The sequence below is a fragment of the Cavia porcellus genome, unplaced genomic scaffold, assembly GCF_034190915.1.
Source record: "Cavia porcellus strain 051 isolate PalLab524CR breed Dunkin Hartley unplaced genomic scaffold, mCavPor4.1 scaffold_24, whole genome shotgun sequence".
In the NCBI taxonomy this organism is placed as follows: Eukaryota; Metazoa; Chordata; class Mammalia; order Rodentia; family Caviidae; genus Cavia; species Cavia porcellus.
The window spans coordinates 46,827,955-46,847,874 of NW_026947507.1; the positions used below are offsets into that span (position 1 = coordinate 46,827,955).

The 19,920-nt window shown below is 48.4% G+C and overlaps 1 protein-coding gene across 2 annotated transcripts in view; it reads left to right on the forward strand.

The window, feature by feature from the left end:
• Window positions 1-19,920, forward strand: part of Csmd1 (CUB and Sushi multiple domains 1) — a 1,477,900-nt gene that overhangs the window by 1,348,068 nt on the left and 109,912 nt on the right. For both annotated transcript variants that reach the window (XM_063234987.1, XM_063234988.1), the window contains exons 39-41: window positions 3,129-3,198; window positions 4,434-4,550; window positions 12,923-13,132. In XM_063234987.1, coding sequence (XP_063091057.1) covers window positions 3,129-3,198; window positions 4,434-4,550; window positions 12,923-13,132 — 397 coding nt within the window. The remainder of the gene's footprint in view (window positions 1-3,128; window positions 3,199-4,433; window positions 4,551-12,922; window positions 13,133-19,920) is intronic.

Genomic DNA, 19,920 nt, shown 5'->3' on the forward strand with positions numbered 1-19,920 from the left:
GGACACGTCTATGGCTAATGATGATTCTGTTCTTCAGATTATTCAGATTAAAGAGTATTTTTGATGCATGTTTACTGTAACATTGAATGTTTTTCAAAGACATTGTTTAGCTGTGTTCTATTCCTGACTTTAATGAAGCAGCCTGGGAAATCATCAGGAAGGAGCTGGAACAGTGCAGGAGAGAAACAAAGCCACTGTGCAGAACTAAGTCTCTGCACACGCGTGGGGGTAAATGTGGTGTGGATAGGTCCAGTAGCCGCAGCCTGTGGAGGCACAGTGCTGGCGGAGAAAGGCACCAAGAGTGTCGCGTCACAGGGCAGCAGCTCCAAGTTGCCTGACCCCCATCACCTGCCAAGGGTGACAGTGCAAGAATGACACAGACAGAGACAGAGATAACCATGCAGAGTCAGAGCAGGAAAAGAGGTCAGAGTCCAACTAGCACTAGCAACTAGAGGCCAAGAAACTTGGTGCCGTCCATGTTTCTGGAATTTCAGCACAGCTCGACTTGGGAAAGGGGGCAACAATGCCTATCCATCTGCTGACTTGGGGAGGGGTGTGAACGAGGCACGAGGCACGAGGCATCCTAGCTTAGCTTTCAGGACAGTGGCCCCCAGTTAGTCAGTAACCTGCTTAGCGGTGACTAAGGAAAAAGTAATTTAGGAGAGAATTGCACAGTCCTCATTGGCAGTGTTTATTCGGGTTCGAGGTGCCAGGGCATCGTGGGCTGTTTGCTTGGTTCACGCTGGTCGGTGGCATGGGCATGGGCTTCACCCAAGACCCCAAAGGGAGCTTCTCTGCCAGCCAAGCAGGCCTTGGATGTCTCTCTCGTGTTAACATTTGCCGGTTGTGAATTAATCACAGCCGCTGCTGCTGAGCCACCCGGTGGCCTCCTGGAGGCTCTGCATAGCACCAAGCACGTGTCAGGAGTAGGAGCTGATGTCACTGTTTTTTTTTTTTTTTTTTTTTTTTTTTCTTTTTTTCTTTTTTTAATCAGTACCAGGGATCAAACTGTCACTGTTAATGCAAACATGCAAGGCACCTGCAGTCCGCTTCCCGGGAGCCAGGGGTCAGCTCATGTTCCATGGCCACTGTGGCCGCTGCACCAGTTGCTCTGACTCTGGAGTGAGTTAGGGAGGGCTTGGGGTGAGGATGCCCCTCCCCAGGAACACAGGGCTGCATAGCCCAGATGCCTGAGGCCAAGCATTCGGGCTCCACCTGCCACTGTGTGAAGATTCTTGTGTCCTTCCTCCCCAGCAACAGACTTCAGGATGCGCCCAGGAGCCAGGTCATGGCTCCAGCTTTCAGGCTGCCATGACTGACTGGTGGAATGCAGATGCCTTATCCCCCTGAACCCCACACTTAGCCCACTCTGGTTCAAGATATTCATCTTCCTTCTTGGTGAGGACTTGACACAATGGTTTCCTTAGTGTCCTTTCATTCAAGAATGAAATATTTCCTTAGTACAGTTATTTTTTACCATATATTGAGTGATTTGCTGCTGAGGCACACAGCCTTGGGAAGCATGGTCCTCCGGGTGAGTATTAGCTCCGTTTTTCAAGTGCAACTTAAGCTATTTTCTCCCTCATTGCAAATAACTTTGAGCATAGAAGTTACTCATTGACATGAGCAAAAATGGACTCTGGATCTTTTTTTAATTCCCAGCACCATTTCCCTGACAGAGTTGGAGTGTGGCTGGAGCAGCACATTCCTTGGCATGTGCCATGTTGAGATCTGTAACATGCAGAGCTGGTGACATACATGAGCACTGCATGAAAGTGCTTAAGGTCACAGCAACCTCGAATATCTGGAAGGTTTATGATTTCCAACCTCTTTAGGCTTGCTGTAGTGTTTTTTATAAAAACTGAAAAAAGAAAAATACCACTTAGATTTAAAAAAGAAAAAAAAACTGGCAACTAAATATGTAAGATGCTGCCTTGGTTTGGATTCATTACAAAAGTTCTACCTGAAATCATTCATCTGCAAATTTTTATACTAAAATCAGTGGCAGAATATAACCTAGGTTGGTATTAAATGGCTATTTTATTGGTAGCTTTCCCATAAATATCTTTAAAAGCTTTTTCACTTTAAAGTTTATCTATATTTCAGGAGAAATTTACTAAACATAACTTAATAGACCACAGAATGGATAAGTACAGAGTGTGAACTTTAACAGCAAAAATATAGTGCAGGATGTTTCCCTTACTTGGACTTGTTCTTAAAATACCAGAAACCATGGGAGTCGGTTCAGTGAGGAATGTATGAGAGCTTTCAGGCTCGGGCACTGCTTTGCCACTGGCCAGGCCCCAGAGCACACTGCGCTGGTCGAGTCCCCGTGTGGCAGGGACCATGCAGTGTGAACTAAGGCTCTCTTTCAGTCACCTCTGTACCACCTCGTGGGAATCTGTGAGATAAGAGGCATGGCAGCAAAGGCTACCAGGTCATAATAAAGAACAATAACCGCACACAGCAGTTCCCTGCACCACACAGGGTGACTACCGACTAGGGGCTGGTGGGAAACATTTCTCACCTTCCACTAGGGCTTTCTGAGAGGGAGACCAGAGTGGACATGCCACATCCAGAGCTCAACTCCAAGGGTTTAGAGTCTGGTGAGACCTCCAGGGGCGAGGCCCATGCTGTGGTGGCTGGACAGGGCTGGTGATGGGTCCTGATCCGAGGGACCTTCAGCCACTTTCTGTGATGGGAAGGGCTCAGCGCAGAGCAGACCCCATGGCCAGGGGACAGAACCATCCATGTCCACGACTCTAACCTTCACACACACATGTGCACACACATGCACATCCACCCAGCTATGCACGCAGCTGGCCCTTACCCTTCTAATCAGTGCCTCTCAGACCAAAACCTGTAAAACCTGCTGACGAAACAAAAAGACAGATCGTGCCTAACTTGCTTAATCTTCTCTAAGCTTCGCTGACAAAGCTCGGCAGCCACACTGCCTCTGTGAGGGGACGTGGCTGGATTTGGTTCATTGAAAAGACACAGAAGTAATGTTGGGTGATTCTTAGATTTTCACATTTGTAATTGAAGAAAAAGGAGCGAGGAAGCGCATCACCCAACAGACCTTTGGTCTACAAATCCTCTGCTGAGCATCTTTCTCGTTCTGTACCCAGGGCCGCTCCCACATCTCCTGCATGCCTGGGACGGTGCGTCGCTGGAATTACCCATCGCCGCTCTGCATTGGTAAGGCAGCACGGGAACAGCAACCAGGACCCTGGTTCAGGGTGACAGACACTGTATCCCCTTCCTCCTGGGCCCCGATGTCCTGTGGGCCACACTGGGACCCCTTCCAGGTCACCCTGCAACACCCAGGGACCCACTTCTTCCACCTGGCCTTCTCTGGGCACAGGATGCTTTGGGAGGTGTCTCGGTCACTTTTCTCTCATTGTTGAGAGGACATCTGACACCTGATAGTAAAGGTGTCAGGTTTATTTTACAGTTTGTGGAAGTTTCAGTCCTTAATCAGCTGACTCCAAGGCAGGGTGGCAACCATTCATGCAGGTGAAGACAGCAAAAGAAGCAGGAACAAACATGGGAAGACCAGCCTCTTTCCCTCATATTGTATGCAGTCTACAAAGATTAGGGCAGTGCCAATCCAACCTGAGGCTGATCCAGAATCATCTTCCCTTAACCGTCTACACACTCTAGACCCACACACTCTAGACTCAGCCTCCTCTGAACACAAAAGGCTTTGGAGGGAGCACTAGACATGAGCCATGATGGGATCCTGCTAGACACAACCACAATAATGGTGCATTGATCCCTGCAGGCCAAGGAAGTCTCCCCCACGTCTCACACACATCCTAGTGAGACAGTCACTGTCAGGAAAGCACCACCTATCCGTAGTCAGAGCATCATGTTTATTTATAACTGGCTGGTGTCTTATTTTGTGAAACTTCCTGGTAAAAATGAATGTCCTGATCCTTGTGTCACCTACACTCCTAAATTTATTTGTGTGGAGATTGGAAACCTCAGCCCTGGTTTGCAGGAAGAAGTGGGAGGGAGCCAGGTGATCTGATAGAACTTGGGCCTCCCTCTTTGTTTTGTTTTTCCACATTGTTTTCCTTAAATGTGGGAATTCCCATGCAGTCAACCTTGACAGTTGACTCCAACCTTGACTCCATAGATAGTGGCTCCTGAACCAGGTCCACTCAATGCCTCCCTAAACTTCAGCAGCTGAGTGAACTAATGCTTGCTGAGGAACTCTGAGCACACCTAGAAGACAAACTGAAAATCTCTCTGTGCTCCCAGCAGCTAGCAGAGAGGGCGAACTGAGCCCTCTTGGAACTGGAGCATGGAATCTCATGCATTGGACAGGGTATGGGAGCCCACTTCCATCATGGGCTGAGGAGAAATGTTGGGTTACAGCTCTCGGGAGCAGGAGGGCCCACTGGACTAATGGCCATTGTCCCTTACAGCCACCTGTGGAGGGATGCTCACTGACCCTGGGGGTGTGATCTTGAGCCCCGGCTTTCCCGGCTCCTACCCCAACAACCTGGACTGCACCTGGAAGATCTCACTGCCCATCGGCTATGGTGAGTAGGGCAGGGCCCACTCCTGCTAGGCCCCTTTGTCGTTCTCCCTGGAAAACGTCCCTCAGCTTAAAATATGTTCCATGTTCTAGGATTTCAGTAAAGCCTCGGCAGAGTACCTTTCATAGCAGGAAGTTATCTGTGAGTCCATTTAACCAGCATCTTCTCTCCTCTTAAAGTAATGGAAGGGGCTCAGGAAGTGCAGAACTCCAAGGTGGATGGAGAGCAGCAGTCACTCAATCAGTCTGTTCACAGTTTCTCCTCTTACCATCTCTCTCTGGAACTCAGGCATGCTCATGGCCCCTTCCAGACAATTTTGAGACTTTTTTTTATTTAAAGAGAAAAAAGAAAGAAAATAAAATAACCAAGCAGTAAAAGGGTACAAATAATATAGAATTTCAAGAAAAAAAAATACAGTAAGAAATCACTACTTAATAGGTTACATATTGTCATCTTAGAAACAGTTGTCCAAATTATAAAATTAAAGCATATAAAGTAGACATTCATACAGTGAGATTGCAGACAGTTCTGTTCAATGATCCAACAAAAGCTCAGAATATGGTTTTCCATCCTACACACTCAACCATACATGCAGTTATATCCCTTAGACCACCTTCCTTTCTTCTCTTTTTTATAATAACAATTACACTTTTTGGGTTTTTTTTTACTCCCACAGTTCTTATTACTTTTTTTTTGAAGAGAATAAAAACTAACCTGACTAAACAAAACAGAGTGGGTTAGAACAGAAGGATGGGCATAGTACATGATGCAAAAATAGAATATCAGGTGATGAAAAATGGTTACTATTGTGCCTCTTGCTATTTTTAAAAAGAGTTGCCTATATCATCAGGTATAATAGAATTGATCAAAACAGTACAGAACAAGACCAATTAAACTTACACTGGAGACCTTACAGGACTTCAAAAGAAGGTAACAGCCAAACCATAATAGGCATCATAGTAAATCTTATTGCCTTCAAAGTGGTTGCCTATACCCTCAAATTTGATACTATCAAACAAAATAGAATATAGTAAAATCAGACAGAACAAGATGGGGAGAGCAATACTGGGGTTCAAATCAGGTTAATAGGAAAACAAAAAATTTACTATAATATATCACACTATTTTTTAATTTAGTTTTCCTTTAATTGAAAAAAATAAGAAAAAATAGATTAATTTTTAAAAAAGGTGAGGGTTGAGATGAAAGAGGACATTGTAACAGAACAACACAGGTCAGAACCAAACAATTTAAGCATCATTGTGTTTCACCCCCAGATAATCTAACATAATAGTAGTCACCATAGTGCCTCTTTCCTTGAATTATTTGAGTATAACTTCATATGCTATAGCATCAAGCATATCAAGACAGTGTGAAGCCATTCAAGAGAATGCAAGAATTACAGTGTATTTAGAACTAGCTAATAGAAAACAAACAACGGTTTCTATATTATCACTTTGCCTATAAAAAATCTTGTTTATACTATTGCATATAGTAAAATATAGTAAGATACAACATGTTAAAACCAGTGGGAACAGATGTACAACAGCTTGATGGGACTTCAAAACAAGATGATAATAAATCAACACTAGCTTTTATGATATGTTGTTTTCTTCAAAATAGCTATTTGTACTATCACTGCTTTCTTTAGGTTGGGATGCATAGTAACAAGGGCAGGAAATGCACATTTGAAATGACAAGATTGTTTTACTAACATTATCATATATTGATTATGCATGCATTTATGAACTTCTAAAAAATATTCACTTAACATTCAGAGTGCCTATTTTAAATAGGTCATGGTTTGAGTTGCTATAAACCTGCAGTCTTGGCTATCTTCAGAAGTGCTTGTGTCTTAACTACTTTTTCTCTCCTTGCTGAGACAAAATACTCAACACCCAAAGCTAAAGAAGAAAAGGTTTATTTAAATCACAGTTTGTGGAGGTTTCAGTCCATAATCTGCTGGATCCAAGGCAGAGGGCCACATGGCAGAGGGGCAACAGTTGATGGCCGTGGAAGACAGCAAAAGCAACAAGGGAAGGAGAGAGGACAGATCTCTCCTGTCACTCATACTGTATGCAGGCTACCTGCCCTAGGACAGACAGATAATCCCATCATTGGCATGAATCACTCAGCCATCTCTGAAAGTCAACCCAAACCCCATGACTGCATGAGGCTTTGGAGAAACATCTAGACACTAAGCATAGCAGCTTGGTCTTGGTGAAATTTCCATTCTCCTGCATGGTGGGCGGGCCCTGCCAGGTATCCTGTAGGACAAACTGACTAGATTCTCACAGGCTGAGTGAATGTACATCAGTCTAGAAATGAATACAAACCTAAGGGAAATCATTACCTGGAACTCTGAATGCAAACCTTTTAGAGATGAACACCCAAACCCAGCCCAAAACCCAAAGCACTAACACCACAATTAAACCTGAAGATGGAGGTTTCTATTGAGAAAAGACAGCTCAGACATTTACACCTTCTGTCCTAAAAGGAAAACAAAGAAAGTGTGTGCTGCCATTCATTAGCACTAATCTGGAAGAGCACTTTCCCTTATCTTTTTTCTTGAAGCTTTCTTTTTATTTCATGAAAAAAATAAAATTTCCTAACACAATAATAAGAGAAAAGCAGATAGTACACTGTGCACCATTATCTTCAAAGTAGTTACTCAAAGCACAAGACACAGACCAAAAGATTTTCTCTTCCAAAGACAAAACAGACACAGGAGTGTCTTTGCAGTGAACCAAGGGAAACTTGGGGTGTAAATGGAACAAGTTAGTCTGTATTTGACAGTATTTTGAAATGACAGAATAGGTAATTTGGGGAGCAATTTGAGCCCCCTGCTTCCTGCTGGTCACCATGAGTTCTGTACCACAATTCCAGAGGTGCAGATGGAGGCCAGGGAAGGAGGCCTGCCGTGCACGGTGGAAGGTGGGTCCTCACTGGCCACCCCAGAGTGTGGCACAGGAAGGGCACAGGCAGGAACTGGAAGAGTTGAGTCCCCGACCCAGCAGACTGTAGGACTGTCTTTGCCCCGTTCGGGGTTCTTCCTGGCTTAAGTTACATTGCAGTGTTTGGCAGACCGTGAGAGGGCATGGCTGCTACTTTTCAATGGTGCATGGCTTTGGTGGCTGGGAACGCACAGACAAGTCAGTCCCAGCACTCCTGGCCCTCTGTGGTTTCCACCAACTCCCCTTGAGCCAACTGTTGTCCCACAGCCTCTCCCCTGCTTTGCACACACAACTGAAAACAGTGTCACAAGGTTTTCTCGGTGCAACCTGGCTGCAGCTGCCTGAGACACATCACCTGGGCCCCCGCAAGAGCTCCTGGGTCCCCCTCTGCCCAGCACTGCATCCACCCAACCACCTCCCCTTTCTCTGTGCTGTCTCTCATTTGGACAGTAAGCTCCTCACATAATTGCCCACATCAGAAGCAAACCCCAGAGTAGAACTTTGCCCTGGGAATTCTGAGACAGCTGCTTTGGGCGGAGCGCTTGAGTCTGCACATATAAAGCAGTCCCTCAAGAAGCGAAGTTTCTTACACATTAAAAGAATTGGAAATATGTTACAGGCAGACACGTTATCTATTAATGATAAATTCTCCCTCTTTGGTCTTTCGAAGCTTAGGAGATTTTGGAACATGGCTTACAGTTATACTCAAGAAAGTAACAGCAAGAAACCTGGGAAGTCAGGTGGGAATTTCCGCTGTGTGTGGGGAATTTCTGCTGTGGTCACACTCAGTGTCCAGCAGAAGCCTCTGCTGCAAAGGTGTCCTCGGAGGCCAACTTGGGAAGTTACAGAGAAAACAGTTTCTGCCTGAACGCAGAGGAGAGGCTTGTGTGAGGTGATGCGCTGTGGTCTGCTCAAGAGCCCTCACTCTGCTTGATGTCAGGAAACAAAATTCCATGGGCAGCATCACTGGGGATCTCATCACACACTTCTTCCTTCAGGTCCAAAGAGGACCCCAGATTTCCCGTGAACGGGGTCTCCTTAGACTTCAGAGCGCTGAGAAGGAAATGCCTATGTACACTCAAGGAGGCAGGGTCTGCACTTTCCCCAAGCACAGCCAGGCTGTTGGGGGCTGTTAGCCACCTGCAGGTGGCCATACTGGCACTTAGGGACCGGCACTTTCAGTGTAAGTCATCTGGAAGTGCACAGGGCTCCTCAGAAGACCACTGTTAGTATTGCTTACTTGTGATGAACTGGTTTGGGGTGGAGATGTGGAAAGCAAAGGATTTTGGCAGACTAGAATTGGAGGGAGAACGTGATGGAGTAGGAAATAGTCTGATAAATCAGAACTCCAGGTGAATTACCAATAAACCCCTGCACTTTCAAAGTATCCTTAAATACTCTTAAAATACATAATTCAGGGTATTATTAAATGTAATTTCTGTTCCTGAAACTGTCAGTCTCTTTCTCTCGCATCCTTTGTGTTTCTGTCTGTCTCTCATTCTATGTCTCTCTCCATCTCTCTGTGTCTGTCTCCATCTCTCTCACTTTCTGTCTGTCTCCATCTCTCCCTCTGTGTCTCTGTCTGTCTGTCTCCATCTCTGTCTCTCACTCTCTGTCTCTCTTTACTGCCTTGTACCCCTGTAAGCCTCAGACTTGGCTCCTTGAGCCGGACTATGGTGCTGTGGACTGTGAATACTCAGCTCCCCACTTACCAGATGACCCAGTGTGGTGGCCTTTTATTGAAGAAAACTGCACTTATTTTTTCCCACTCAGGACAGGTTTGATCAGGTGCTGTAGGACTCTCCACACAGCTGGACACTGATGCAGCTGCCCAGCAGATGAATGACCTTTAAATCAAATCACTGACCCCACCCCCTCACCCCCACCGCCAGCCCTGTGCCCGGAACCCTCAGTGGTGTATTAAACAGCAAAGACCGATCGCCAGCTTTGCACCAGTGAAAGGCCCTTTGCCCTGCCTCTGTAATCACTGGGCCCTGATCCATGGGGCAGCAGGTCCTTCCCAGCATCCGGGTGAGACCCTGCACCTGGCTCTCAGAACCCGTGCCCACAGGCAGGCAAGACCCAGCAGGTCACTGTGGCTCAGGGCTTTGGATTCTGGCTTCCACTGAGGAAAACTCCTGGCTGCATCCATCACTGGCCAAATAAATTGACACACAGCCCATAATGTCCCCAAGCCCAGTTTTCCTAACTTTAAGATGAGCAGAACGCAGTGCCCAGCCCCTGGGGCTGGCGGGAAGTGAGGCACAGGCAGGGCTGTGGCCACATCCTCAGCGCCCACTGCCTTTAGCAGATGAAGCAGTCCTCTGAGCTTTGTGCTGCTTCCTTCACCCCTTGCAGACCTAGGATGCTGCTAGCTGTCACTGTGAACAAGCTGAATCTGCTGCGAAGTTTTCCCTGTATTTTTTCAGAAACATATCAGTTAACAGAAAAGCCACCGAGGAACCATGGTCTTCCAGTTTGGCTGCCACCACTAAGGGTTCACACAGTGCTGCCCCAGATTGTCATGGTCCTGGGCCCTCTTGTACCTTAGAAGAAACAGAAGCGTCTTTAGGTATTTACTGGGACATAGAGACATGGGGCAGCGGAGTTCACCTCTACAGGCTCTGTCCAGGAGGTGAGGCCTGGCTCTGAGCCAGGGATGCATCCCTGTTCAAACTGCTGTCAAACCCGGGCGAAACTTCTCTGGGCAGTGTCTGTCCACACTGTGATTTTCTGTGTGTGTGCAGGTGGCACCAGTGACAGCCACTTAGCTCGGTTTCCTTGTTGTAATAATACAGTCCTGAAACACTTTGTATGATAACAGGGTAACTGGGTCACAATTCTTTTAATTCCTTCAATCAGGCTGAAGGACTTCAAACGGGACACGATTTGCTGAAAGTTAGATAGCTAAAATTTCGGCGTTAAGCCAGATTAGAGCTGGGCTTGGTTCTATTTCCTGAGAGGCATTTGGGCCTTTGGTGCCTGGATCCTTTATCCTGCTTAAAATGGTAATTTTGTTCACAATATTGTAATTGTCCTGAGTCTGTTTCCATGTCACCTTAATTCCTGACAAGCAGAGGCATGCTGCACCCTGGCCGATGCCCAGGAGACTCTGCACACTGCCAGCTCTCCCAGCTCTGGACCTGGGCTCTTCTTCCACCCGTGTCACACCCTGAGTCCTGACATGTGTCTCTGGAGAGTGCCTCTAACGTGCCCTGTGCACATTGAAAGTGCACAAAACGTTCCCTCGTGCATCGAGACGGCATCCCATGTACCGTTTGCTTGTCACCTGGTCCCCATGTTCCACCACTGTACTCGTCTCCGATGCTCTGGTTGTTTTTTGAAGGTCAAAGAATTGTCAGAGACTCATGGCATCTCCTGTCTCCTCATGTCACCTGCCAGTCACAACTGCGATGGACGTGACTGGGCCTTGGCAGGCTGTGTGGACCCAGGGTGTCTCGGTGTCCACACACTCGTTCACACACACATGGACACGGTGTATACCTTCCTTAGCAGTAGTGACATTCATCTGCTTGCAGGCCAGGCTGCTTTGGGGACAGTGTTGGGTGAGGGCAGTCGGACCCGACGTGCAGCCCATGAGGTCACCTGGTTCAGCCCTGCACCCGGCAGAGTCCCAGTGCCACCTGCTTCCTGCCTCTTCTCTCCTTCTCATCTCCCCTGCTTCTCAGTTTCTTTTGACCAAAACCTTCCATCGAATTTAGAAAACAGCGAAGGGGTCATTGTGGCACCGGCTGCTCAGGGAAGAGCAGCTCTGGGAGGTTTCGAGAGCATTTGTACAAGTGCTGCAGCCACCTCCACTTGGTGACCCGGTGGTGGCACGCCCACCCTGCACATGGCTTTCCCAGGCTGTGCCCGTGCCACAAATCCCACCCAGTACCAGAAGGATGGTGGTGACATCCCAAAGACTTTCCTTGTCTGCTGCCTCCGCAGCCTCCTGCAGGCATTTTCTACTTTCTGTCTTCTTTGTTCATCCTTTCCTATCTAAGTTGGACCAATTGATGCAAACCTGCTTTCTCTAAGAAGCAGCGGAGTAGTTTTACTCTCATGAGGTTGTGGGCGCTTGCGTGATTCCATGCTGAACCATGAAATAGAGAAGACCCCTGCCCGCCACAGCTGAGTGCGCCCTCACTCCGCCTTTCCCAGCCCCAGGGACGCAGTAGCCCAGGCTTCCGGGCTGTGGTTTCCCCACCTGTGCGATAAGACAGCAGTAAAGATGACCTGGCTGGTGGCTTCAAGGCAAAGCTAGCAAACCGGATCCAACCACTCCCGAGGGCCTGTACTGTCTGGTCCACAAAGGCCATGATTGTACTATTCTTTTATCTTTTATCAGGACATTTCCTCCTCTGTTAATGAAACTGCTTTGTTGTAGTTTTGGGGTTTTTTGTTTCATAGTTTAAATTTTATTTAATGTTATTTTTAAATTTTTCTCCTTTTCCTTCTTGAGGAGAAAGAACTAAGTTTTCTAACTTTCTCACTGGCTTAGTTTTGGTAATCCCCTGTTCCAACACAAAGTGAAGCTTTGGTCATGGTACCTATTAGTTACCAGCTCATGACCAAGTTAATCACTTCATACATAGATTTATTCAAAGGCGAATGCATTTGGATCAGTGTAGACTTTCTGAACGGGTTGAAATCTGGAGATACCCTACTTACAGTTCCAAAGGCTGCAGCACACAGCGATGTCTCTGAAGTTCCCTGGGACTGACTTTCTTCTGTCATGGGCTGCAGTGGCTTGTTTGGTTGCCGGCTCAGTGGGACTGCAAAGGGACTGGTTGCTGAGACAGCCATTGGGCTCAGGGTACTGAGCCAGTCTATGGGGATGAATTTGGAGTGCTGGAGTGGGGTACATCAGATGAGTTTTTAATTAGCTCTGCTAGCATTTTAGGGTTGATAATAGCCATTTGCTAAACTTACAAATGTCTTGTACTATTTTATTACTATCCAGGCTGCTTAAAGGTCACTTTTAAGGTCTGTGGATTACTTTTTCAGGACTGGCTTCTCCCTTGATGAAGTCGTAATTAACGTGTGGATGGTGTAAAATCTTCACGTCCAGCCTTGATCTCAAAGGTGTGGTCACTGTTCACAGAACCACATGGCCTGCTGCTGTAAATGTGTGTGCTGGTCACCATGATAACCTGCGAGCCTGTGTGTGTCTGTAATGCAGGGCTGGCAGTACTCACATCTCACAAGTACACTGACTTGCAGACCTTAACTTACAGACAAGGCTCATAGCGACCAATAGGGCAGGGATAAAAGTGAACCAAGGCCCAGGTCATCTGAAAGGCCTTCCCTCTTCCCTGAGCTGCTCTCTAATACACACTGAAAGCTACGATCACCGGTGAGCGCTGGGTTTACAAAGTTGTGTAAGCACTTGCAGCATGTTTGCTTGTATGCCCTCCCTAGGTACCCACATCCAGTTTCTGAATTTCTCCACCGAAGCAAACCATGACTACCTGGAGGTTCAGAACGGGCCCTACCCCACCAGCCCAATGATCGGGCAGTTCAGCGGCCCCGACCTGCCCTTGTCCCTGCTCAGTACAACACATGAGACGCTCATCCGCTTCTACAGTGACCACTCACAGAACCGGCAAGGGTTCAAACTCACCTACCAAGGTAAGGGGCCAGGCCTCTCACAAGCAAACTGAGTCAGTGTGACTCTCCTGAGTTGGTTAAAACTGCATAGCTGGGTGGGTTTGGAGGGCACAGGGCTCCGATCAGTGGCGGAGCACCTCTGTCTTTGGGCACTGCATTCAGAACAGGAACAGAAGGGCTGGGCATCTGTACCTCCCATGGCCCTGCCCCTACCCACTCTTCCGTGGCAGGTACTGTCCACCTGTCAGCCACAGGACCTTGGCATCTGTCACTTGTGGCACTGGTCGAGGGTGTCCATTACAGGGGTCAGGGGCTGCCTGCATCTCCTGTGGGTGTGCCATGTCCTGGCACTGAGGACAACTGCGTGCACTGCTCGGGTTAGGCTAAGACCAGAAGAAAGGCATGAGCATCTCCTTGTTTTCATCCAGCCAAGTGTGAGATCCCTAAGCAAATTTGGAATCAACTGTGATGAGAGCACTTCTGATAGGTAAAGAAGTTCAGCTCATTAATTTCCTATGAAATCATTTAGCTGCCTTCTTCTGGAAAATCACTAAATAGATGAAGTTAAAAATGTCAGACCTAGGGCTTTTTCTTTTTGTAACATAACTCAGTTGTGTCCTGGTTTTATAGACCATCTTCAGAAGCACTTTCCATGTTTACTTCTGGCAGAGGCAGGGATTTTATGCTGGACTCTTAGGCATTGTTACTGAAACTGTCATGCAAGTGTAAAGCACTGGGGTAGACGTCCTAAGGGTGTGCCTGTGAGCAGGAAGACAGGCACAGGAAAGCAGACAGGGAGCAGAGGCCAGACCCTGTGCCAAGGGGTCTCTGAGCACCTACAGAAGATCTGCACACCAGGCCATCACTGCCACTGCATGTGTCCCCCTCCTCCTCCTCAGGAGGCACACTGCTCCCCGCTAGACAGCACATGTGAGCATGCACACACACACACCTGTACACATGTGTTCACATGGCACACACGTGTAAACAGGGAGCTACAGGCAGGAAGCAGCTTCTATGATGGAGGTGCTGATCTCTGGTAAGAGCACTCCTCTCTTTGTCACAGACACGTGCACACATGCATGCACACATGCATGCACACATGCATGTACATTCAAGCTGCTGAGCAGTGCAGCGCTCTGCTCTTTGCTCTCAACACCCACTCCCTGAGGGATCTCCACAGTTCTCAATGTGTTCCCTGCGACACCTCCCTCCCCATCATCCTCTGTGCTCAGGAAGTCCTAGGGTCCCCAGGTCCTCCCAACCATGTGGCCTTTGCAGCCTCAGTCACCCTGGCTGCAGTGCCCTCCACCCTGCTGGCCTCGGCCCACAGGACCTGTTGCCCCATCAGCTCCTTGGGAAGAAGTAGGGTTCTTGCTGGGTTCCCATGTGTGGAGGTCACTGGTACCACTCACCAGATCCTTCCCACCATGCTCGCTTTGGGAATTGATTGCAAATGCACTTTGTGACTTAGGCTGGCAGGGTGGCAGCCTGTGACTGGGGAGACCTGGGTGGCAGTCTGAGGATGGGAATGTGAAGCCAAGTGCAGTCTGCTTGTAGGGTACTGGGGAGCCAGTCCCCATGGCAAACCTCAGCCTCCCTGGGTAAGCTTTGTCCTGGGAGTCACCAGGCTACTGTGGCATGAGCCCTCCAGAAGGACACACACATCCCTTGCCTCTCAGAGCAGTCAGGGATCTGGTGCCTGAGCTCCTGCTACACATCCTCCTCTTCTGAAAAGAAGTGACAGTGTACCCACCTCCCATGCTCTGTGCTCAGCTCTGAGCACCTGAACTAAGTACCCAGGCTGGGCTCTTTCTTCCTCACTGAGTCAAGTCTGTGTGCTACAGATTCTGACAGCTAAGTCTGCCAAACAACCCAGCTCAATGCAGGCTGCCTAGGCAGGGGATCTGGTGCTTCTTCAGGGGTCATGCCTTAAAGCCAAAGAAGGTGGTGAGGATGGCAGGGTTTTCATTTCTCAGCAGGGACCAGGACCAGCCTCGAGACCTGGCTGTCTTTGCAGAAAGCTTTGAGAGACATCAGGTGCAGCTACTCAGACAGAAGCTTTGTGGGGCCCAGACAGGTGCTTGGCTTCCTTCCTTTCCATCTCTTCTGCTATCTCCATGAATCCCAGGGGCAGATGTCTGCAAACAGGATTGGCCACGAAGTGAGACATGGCCCTAGAAAGAGGGCACTGTTTGGAATCTGGCCCCATCTGCGGGAAAGAATCTCCTCTGAGGTTCCTGGATGAAGCGGGTGTAAGATGCCCTATTGGTGCCTGCTTGGTAGGACTTCAGGGCTGGGAGCAGGGAACAGAGCAGGCCTAGAGCTCAGATCATGCACCCTAAAACCCATCAGCAATAGCAACCAGAAGCAGCTGACCTCCCCTTCTTTGGGTTGATTCAGTACAGTCTGGGAACTGAACCTAGGCCCTGCACAAATTCCAGGCTCTTATTCTGCCCCAACCTAGCCACTAAAGCTTCAGTGATTAGAACTGCAGACAAAGGAGAAAGACAGACCCAGGAGAGCAGCGAAGCGAAGGGGATCTGGTGCATCCTTGGGTTCTGACAAGCTGCACGGGCTGCGCTGAAGACTCACTTATTCCATGAGCCTGCAGTCAGGGAGTGCGGAGGAGGCTCAGGCTGCAGCTCGCTTCTCGGGCTCCTCCTCCTGAGGTCACTTTCCCACCAAAGTTCCCTGTGGCCTTTCAGCATTCATGTGTGGGGTTTACAGAGTCAAAGACACAGGCCAGCCCCAGAAAGCAAACAGCTGAGAAACAAGACTGAGATGAAGCAAAAGACAGGTTCCGCGAGGAGTCAGGACTCTGATACTGATTCTGTTGTGAACCCTGACTCACGCTTGGGCCTACACCCGCCCAAAAAGTAACCAAAATCAGAACAAAGCTGGCCTCGCACTCCAGATTCTCTGTTACTGGGAATCCTAGGTCAAATTCCCTCTCAGCTCTGATGTGGGTGTGGGCAGCACTAGCGAGTGTCCAGCAAGGTCCTGGCATACAGGACTGATTAGCCCTGAAGTGATGGGATCTCATCCCCTTCGAGACGGTGCACATCAGTAAGAGGCTGATGGGGCTGGGCAGCTATACCGTGGGCCTGCAGTAACTGTCTCAAAGCTGTGCTGCCGCTGCTGGATTTCAGGGCAGTGCAGTCCTGTGATGGACACAGACCAGCAGAGCCACCCCTAGGCCTGGAGCCTCCACAGCTGTGATGCCATGGCTGAGAGAACTGCCTACGGGATGCAGGACCCCACGGACCCTTAGAACTGAGCCCCGGCCCTGCCTTTCTTCTAACTTCCCAATGGAAGCTTTTCTTTTCCTACTAGTAAGTCCTCTAGTTTTAATTTCCATTTCTGCTAAAGCAGGGAGCCATGCCAGCTGGTTACAGTACCAGCATGACGGCAGCATGGTTCTCATTCAAGCTAAATTCCTAGCCCAGCTAAGACCTCTCTGCAAGCACCCAGCTGGCCCTGTCTGTGGCTTCCTCCTCTTCTTCACTCCTCTGGTTGACTTTTTTATTCACTTCCAACAAAATCTCAACTGTCTTGGTTACTTTTGTCTCATGGCTGAGACAAAATACTGAAAAGCCAAAGTTGAAGGACGAAAGTTTATTTAGCTCACAGTCTGTGGAGATTTCAGTCCATAATCTGCTGGCTCCAAGGCAGGGTGGCATGGTACAGGGCAACACCCCCAAGCAGCAAAAGCAAAAGATGAAGAGAAGAAGCCTCTTCTCTTCCCTTATAGTGTAAGCAGGCCACCCACCCGCCAGCCCCCACCCCCACCCCCACCAAGGGCAGGTACTGCACTCACACCATCCCCCTGCCCTCCCCTGGCAGAGGCAGAGGATGGTTACAAAGTGAGAACCCTGCTGAGTTGCTTAAACTTCAAACCTCTCAAGTTGAAACAGTGTATCAACTATTGCACCACCCAGCCCCACTCTTCTTAGGTTTGTTAACCTATTGCTGGCTCCCTTCCCATGCTAGTTTTCCAGAAAAGTTCCTGTGGTGGTGTCTGTTTAGTGTGTGCACTGGGTTTGGGCCTCATAAATCCTAAAAACTCCAAAGTCTTTATCATGTGTCCCTTTCCTGTGGCATTTGAATAAAAAATAAAGGCTCCATAAAAAGAGCATTTACAATGCTTTAACCTGATACTCAAACCTCTGTCACGCATTATTTATGAGGAAACAATCCTATGTCTTAAAACTTTAACCCATCAGCACAGTTTTACATAACTGATTAGTTTGTCATCTCATTTCCTTTTCCCTCTTTGTGAAGGTAATGGACACTGCACCCAGGGCCTTCACCTGAGCTGCTCCTAGGCCCATTTTCACCTTTTATTCTGAGACGAAGTCTCCATAAGTCACTAAATTGCTGAGGCTGGGCTCAGACTTGCAGCCCCCCTGCCTCAGCCTCCCAGGACAGTGTGCAAGACCACACCCAGCCAGTGCTTTGCATTTGAGAGAAGCTTTTAAAAGTACTGATCTAAAAATCTGCCTGCTTTGGAAGGGTGACGAAGTAATGCACAGGAGCCGCACTGTCCAGGCTCCTCTGAAAACACGCTCCACTGGACAAGGTCAGGATGAAATGGCCCTTAAGCATCTCATTTCCATTGTGTTGCCATCGGGGTGACTGGGGCCACTTGGAAGATATCACAAGCTCAGGCTGGAAGTGGTGGCCTGGGTAGACTGTGGGACAGTGTGGTGGAGACGAATCCTGGTGACTGTTCCCAGCAGCACCCTACCTCACATGTCCCTCCAGCAGACCTACCTTCCCTTCATTCTCCCGCCACCCCTGGCTGCGCTCCTGGACATGTGTGCCTGCATCCTGGGGACTGAGGTCGCTCACCACCTCGAGAGACAGCACCTCTGTCCCCTGGAAGCCCTTCGCTGTGCTGGCAGTGTTTGGTTTTTCTGTGCGCACACTTGTTTCCCAGAAAGAACCCGGGCTCCACTCCAAGATGAGCCTCGGGGGCTGGACAAGGATGTGAGGCCCCACCCGTGGCAGGCTCCCTCTTCACCCCTCCTTAGAGGTTGGGTTGGTTGAGTTACTCTGGGTTAGCAATCGTCTCTAATCTAATGACAGACTTGGAAAGGGTCTTGGATTTGATGTCAGTGTCAGATACATGGAATGTTTTCTAGAGGAGAAGCCACACTGCCTAGAGGGAATGTAGCTAGAACCACAGGACCTCAGAGGGGGAGAGCTGAGCAGTAGCCTTCACTGAGGGCTCCACACTCCTCTCCCAGGTTCCCAGCCTCTGTTCTTCCTGGTCTGTTTCCACAGACCTTCCTGTTTTGCTTGCTTTCATCATCTTAACCTTGGCTACTACCTGGTGCCTCTCACATTAAATTAGCACCGCACTAGTACTGAGCCTTAACCTAACTGCTGAGGACTGTGGACAGTGTTCACCTCAATGAACAGTAGTCACCTCGGGGATCTTTCCCACATTGAATATCTTCAGTGCTGTGCTCCGAAACTCAATTTTCTCTCCTGTTGACATGGAGCAAACCCAGATACACCTTCCCACTCTAAGACTGATTTCCTGTCTGTCTGTCTGTCTTCTGTAGTCTAACACTGGTGAGTAAGGAGAAAAAATGTGTGTGTGTGGTTTTTTTCTCAGCGTTTTATAGACAGCAATGTCTACGAAGTTACAAAAGACATTCATTATTTAACTCTAAAAAGAAACAATGGTTTACAAACAGATGCCATGAGAAGTCTCTGTAAGATATTTTTACAATAGGGGTCACAAATTTCTGTGATTTGCTGTGTTAGAACTTGTTGGCATTTATAATCGGATGTCATATAATCTCTGAGACACTCATGGGTCTCTGTCCCTTTTCCTCCTGTGATACCAGGACTAGAAGCCTCTGACCCAAGTTCTCAGGTGGGTGAACCCCTCCCCATGCTGGCCCCCTGCAGGGGTGAGCCCTGCCCCAGAAGCTTTGCCCAATGCCCACCTGTGTGACCTTGGGTGTCTGCATCTCCAAGTCATTCTTGGGACTAGCATTTGGCTGGCTAAGGGCTGGCACTCGACCCTCAGATTCCACATTAAAACTCCACTAAGTTAAAGTTAGTTTGTTTAGCCAAAGAATAGGAAAATCAGTGAAGCACAAAGAGAACATAAACCTCAAGTATTCCAGTGTCCTGAAGGTCATCACATTAAACACGGGTGATAATTATTTTTCCAGTATTTGTCACATTATAAATATTATGAATTGACAGAATGACAGTTGATTCTGACTTGTAAGTCACTTATAAAGTACTCTGAGATTGTACTTGTGATTTATATGCTAGGTTTATAGTGAATAACTCATAAGAAGGTGACTAAACCATGCAGATAATTCTTTTTCTCACAGTGATGTCTACATTGGGTGCCTTATTTTTAAACTATGTCATTTATTCTACTGCCTGTAATGTTTCTATCTAACTCAGCTGCCTGTAACAATAGGAAATACTCCGACCCTGTGCAAGGCGCCCTGGTCCCTTGGGGGTCCCCTGCTCATTCCCAGGAGCGCAGGCTGCTGGTGACCACTTGTGGGGTCTCCTCCACCCAACCCCAGTCTGACCCTTTGGGCACTGCTGTCCCTGTGTCACCCTCCCCACCAGTGCCTGCGCATGACCAGTCCTGTCCTTCCTGTCAGAGCAAGAAAGCCAAGGTCCGGCATTGACTGAGTGTTCACGTGCAGCCCCGAGTCCCACTTCCTGCTGCTGCAGGCAGGAGCCCCCTGCCCGGGCTCTTCCCCACTTATGGCCTTTCCCAGCATCCCTTCTGGGACCTGGTCAGGCAGGGCAGCTGTGCTGGG